Raw genomic sequence first — 4,389 nt, 5'->3', positions numbered from 1 at the left:
GTACAAAAGTTTGAGAACCACTGCCTTAGGGTATGTCTACACTACGGGATTAATCCGAATTTAGATAATTCGGATTTGAGAAACAGGTTGTATAAAGTCGAAATGAGTGCGGCCACACTAGCACAGTAATTCGGTGGTGTGCGTCCAAGTACCGGGGCTAGCGTCGATTTCTGCACCGTTGCACTGTGGGTAGCAATTCCATAGCTATCCCATAGTTCCCGCAGTCTCCCGCACCCATTGGGATTGTGGGTTAAGATCCCAGTGCCTGATGGGACAAAAAACATCGTCGCAGGTGGTTCTGGGTACAGCCTCACTTCCTCCCTCCCTCCCTCCCTGCATGAAAGCAACGGACGGCAGACAACCATTTTCGCGCCTTTTTTCCTGGGTGGGTGAACACTGCAGACTCCATACCACGGCAAGCATGGAGCCCACTGAGGTCAAGACAGCACTCATGAATATTGCAAACACCTCGCGCGTTCTCGTGGAGTTTATGCTCAGCCAGGACCAGAAAAACGAGGAGAGGAGGCAGCGGCGGCGGCAGCGCAGCGACAAGCATGATGAGGACATGGACACGGACACGGACACAGAATTCAGTGAAACCACAGGCCCCGGTGCTTTGGAGATCATGTTGTTAATGGGGCAGATTCTATCCATGGAACGCCGATTCTGGGCAAGGGAAACAAGCACAGACTGGTGGGACCGCATAGTGTTGCAGGTCTGGGACGATTCCCAGTGGCTGCGGATCTTTCGCATGCGTAAGGGCACTTTCATGGAACTTTGTGACTTGCTGTCCCCTGCCCTGAAACGCCAGAATACCAAGATGAGAGCAGCCCTCACAGTTGAGAAGCGCGTGGCGATAGCCCTGTGGAAGCTTGCAACGCCAGACAGCTACCGGTCAGTCGGGAATCAATTTGGAGTGGGCAAATCTACTGTGGGGGCTGCTGTGATGCAAGTAGCCAAAGCAATCACTCAGGTGCTGCTACGAAAGTTAGTGACTCTGGGAAATGTGCAGGCTATAGTGGATGGTTTTGCTGCAATGGGATTCCCTAACTGTGGTGGGGCAATAGACGGAACCCATATCCCTATCTTGGCACCGGAGCACCAAGCCACCGAGTACATAAACCGCAAGGGGTACTTTTCAATGGTGCTGCAAGCACTTGTGGATCACAAGGGACGTTTCACCAACATCAACGCGGGCTGGGCGGGAAGGGTTCATGACGCTCGCGTCTTCAGGAACACTACTCTGTTTAAAGGGCTGCAGCAAGGGACTTACTTTCCGGACCAGAAAATAACCGTTGGGGATGTTGAAATGCCCATAGTTATTCTTGGGGACCCAGCCTACCCCTTAATGCCATGGCTTATGAAGCCATACACAGGCAGCCTGGACAGGAGTCAGGAGCTGTTTAACTACAGGCTAAGCAAGTGCAGAATGGTGGTAGAATGTGCATTTGGCCGTTTAAAAGGTCGCTGGCGTTCATTATTGACTCGCTCTGACCTCAGCCAAAGAAATCTCCCCATTGTTATTTCTGCTTGCTGTGTGCTCCACAATCTCTGTGAAAGTAAGGGGGAGACCTTTATGGCGGGGTGGGAGGCTGAGGCAAATCGCCTGGCTGCTGATTACGCGCAGCCAGACACCAGGGCGATTAGAAGATCACACCATGAAGCGCTGTGCATCAGAGAAGCTTTGAAAACCAGTTTCATGGCTGGCCAGGCTACAGTGTGAAATATCTGTTTGTTTCTCCTTCATGAAAACCCTCCCCCTTTACTGACTGATTTTCTGTAAGGAACCCACCCTGCCCCTTCCCCCAGCTTTCTTTCAAACCAAATAAAGTCACTATCATTTAAAAATCATTTATTCTTTATTAATAGATTAGAAAAAGAGGGAGGGAACCCGGGTGGTATTTGGGAGGAGGATTGCTGGGAAGGAAAAAGCCACAAAGAAAAGGTTAAAAAAATGACAGCCTTTTGCTTGGGCTGTCTACTGGGGTGGAATGGGAAGGTGTACGGAGCCTCCCCCCCGCGTTCTTACACGTCTGGGTGAGGAGGATACGGAACATGGGGAGGGGGGAGGGTGGAACAGGGGCTGAAGCGGCAGTCTGTTTTCCAGCAGCCGTTCCTGAACCTCCACCAGACGCCGGAGCAGCCCCAGCATTGCATCCTTCATCCTCTGGTCTTCCTGCCGCCATCTCTCATCTCGATCGTCTCTCCTCTCCTCACGTTGGTCCCTCCTCTCCTCACGTTGGTCCCTCCTGTCCTCACGTTCACTGACTTCTTTCCTATACTTTGAAACTGTTTCCTTCCACTCATTCAGATGAGCTCTGTCACTCCTACTGGATTGCATAATTTCAGAAAACATGTCCTCCCGCGTCTTCTTCTTACGACGCCTTATCTGTGATAACCTTCGGGATGGAGGAGGGAGGCTTGAGGAATTTGCAGCTGCTGTAGGGAGGGGAAAAAAGAGAGAATTGTTTTAAAAGCTACATTTTGCAGAACAATGCTTATACTCTTTCACGGTGACCAACACTGTTCACATTACATAGCACATGTGATTTCTGTGCAAGGTCGCATTTTGCCTCTTAATGCTGAGTGCCTGTGGCTTTGCTGCTAGAGATCAATCACAGGTCTGGGCAACAGAATTCGGCTTGCATGCGGCCATGGTAAGCTTCTGCGCCGTGCTTTCCAACATACCAAGCATAGCTTGTAGAGTGCTGCAGAAGCCTGGCCAATCTCAGCCAGTTGGGGGGGAGGGGGGCAGTGTGGTGGGGCTTGTCTGGGCCCCTTCAGGCAAGTAGAGTGCTGCGGTTTTTCTGTTAACATTCAGCAGCACCAGAAAACAAACTAACCCTGCAGGAAGATCCCTGCAGGCACCAAACTACCCACCCCCCCGCCGCCGACCCCCCCCCTCGCCATGAATTCTCTGGGATGATCACGGTACCCCTCCCCCCACCGCGTGGCTGGTATCAGGGAAGATCCCTGCAGGCACCAAACTACCCACCCCCCCGCCGCTGACCCCCCCCTCGCCATGAATTCTCTGGGATGATCACGGTACCCTCCCCCCACCGCGTGGCTGGTAACAGGGAAGATCCCTGCTAGCCAAACGCGAAAAACTCAGGGCCAATTTCCCATCTGCGCTTGGCTAACTGCAGGGAAGGATTTATTTTCCGCCACAGGCAAACAGCCCAGTAGGAACGGCCACCTCTGTCCCCTTAATTAAGTTCCCGTATTTCAACCAGGTTACCAGGAGTGATATCACTCTCCTGAGGATTACACAACAAGATAAAGAACGGATGTTGCTTGAATGCCAGCAAACACCGGGACCATACGCTGCCAGGCTTTGTCAGGCAATGATACCAGATTACTTGCTGCAAGCATGGCGTGGTCAAGTGTCCTACCATGGAGGAGGGAATAAAGATGCACTGCCCAGAAACCTTCTGGCAAGGCTTTCGGAGTACCTCCAGGAGAGCTTCATTGAGATGTCCCTGGAGGATTTCCGCTCCATCCCCATACACGTTAACAGACTTTTCCAGTAGCTACAGACTTTTCCAGTAGCTGAACTGACCGCGAATGCAAAGTCAGGCAAAGTAATCATTAAAAACCGTTTGCTTTTAAAACAAGTTTTATATTTTAAAAGGTAAACTCACCTGAGGTCCCTTCCATGGGGTCAGAGTCTTGGGTACTGGCTTGGGAGGCTTGGGAGGGTACTTCAGTCGGGGTGATAAAAAGATCCTGGCTGTTGGGGAGAAGGGAGTGCTGTGTGCTCTCTGCAAGCTCATCCTCCTCCTCCTCCTCTACCCCATCGGCAGAATCCTCAGGCGTCGAGACTATCCCCGACCCAGAATCCACGAACAAAGGTGGGGTAGTGGTGGCAGCCCCCCCTAGAATTGCATGCAGCTCGGCGTAGTAGCGGCATGTCCGCGGCTCTGACCCGGAGCGACCGTTTGCCTCCTTTGTTTTTTGATAGGCTTGTCTGAGCTCCTTGACCTTCACGCGGCACTGCTCAGAGTCCCTATTGTGGCCTCTCTCCATCATGCCCTTGGAAATTTTTTCAAAAGTTTTTGCATTTCGTCTTTTAGAACGAAGTTCTGCAAGCACTGAATCCTCTCCCCATACAGCGATCAGATCCAGTACCTCCCTCACGGTCCATGCTGGTGCTCTTTTTCGATTATCAGCCTGCATGGTTACCTGTGCTGATGAGGTATCTGTGGTCACCTGTGCTCTCCACGCTGGGCAAACAGGAAATGAAGTTCAAATGTTCGCGGGGCTTTTCCTGTCTACCTGGCCAGTGCATCCGAGTTCGGATTGCTGTCCAGAGCGGTCACAATGATGCACTGTGGGATAGCTCCCGGAGGCCAATACCATCGAATTGCGGCCACACTAACCCTAATTCGA

The 4,389-nt window shown here is 51.9% G+C and overlaps 1 protein-coding gene across 1 annotated transcript; it reads right to left on the bottom strand.

The window, feature by feature from the left end:
• Window positions 1–1,840: 1,840 nt before the first annotated feature.
• Window positions 1,841–4,046, bottom strand: LOC128838354 (SRRM2 protein homolog rsr-2-like). Its single transcript, XM_054030475.1, has 2 exons — window positions 3,642–4,046; window positions 1,841–2,439 (listed from the first exon to the last, which is right to left on the bottom strand). Exons 1-2 carry the CDS (start codon window positions 4,027–4,029, stop codon window positions 1,979–1,981), a joined length of 849 nt encoding a protein of 282 aa, XP_053886450.1. The 5' UTR covers window positions 4,030–4,046; the 3' UTR covers window positions 1,841–1,978.
• Window positions 4,047–4,389: the final 343 nt, after the last annotated feature.

This window comes from Malaclemys terrapin, chromosome 5 (assembly GCF_027887155.1).
Source record: "Malaclemys terrapin pileata isolate rMalTer1 chromosome 5, rMalTer1.hap1, whole genome shotgun sequence".
In the NCBI taxonomy this organism is placed as follows: domain Eukaryota; kingdom Metazoa; phylum Chordata; order Testudines; family Emydidae; genus Malaclemys; species Malaclemys terrapin.
Note: the sequence above shows the minus strand (reverse complement) of the source record. Positions and strands in the feature narration are given on the sequence as shown.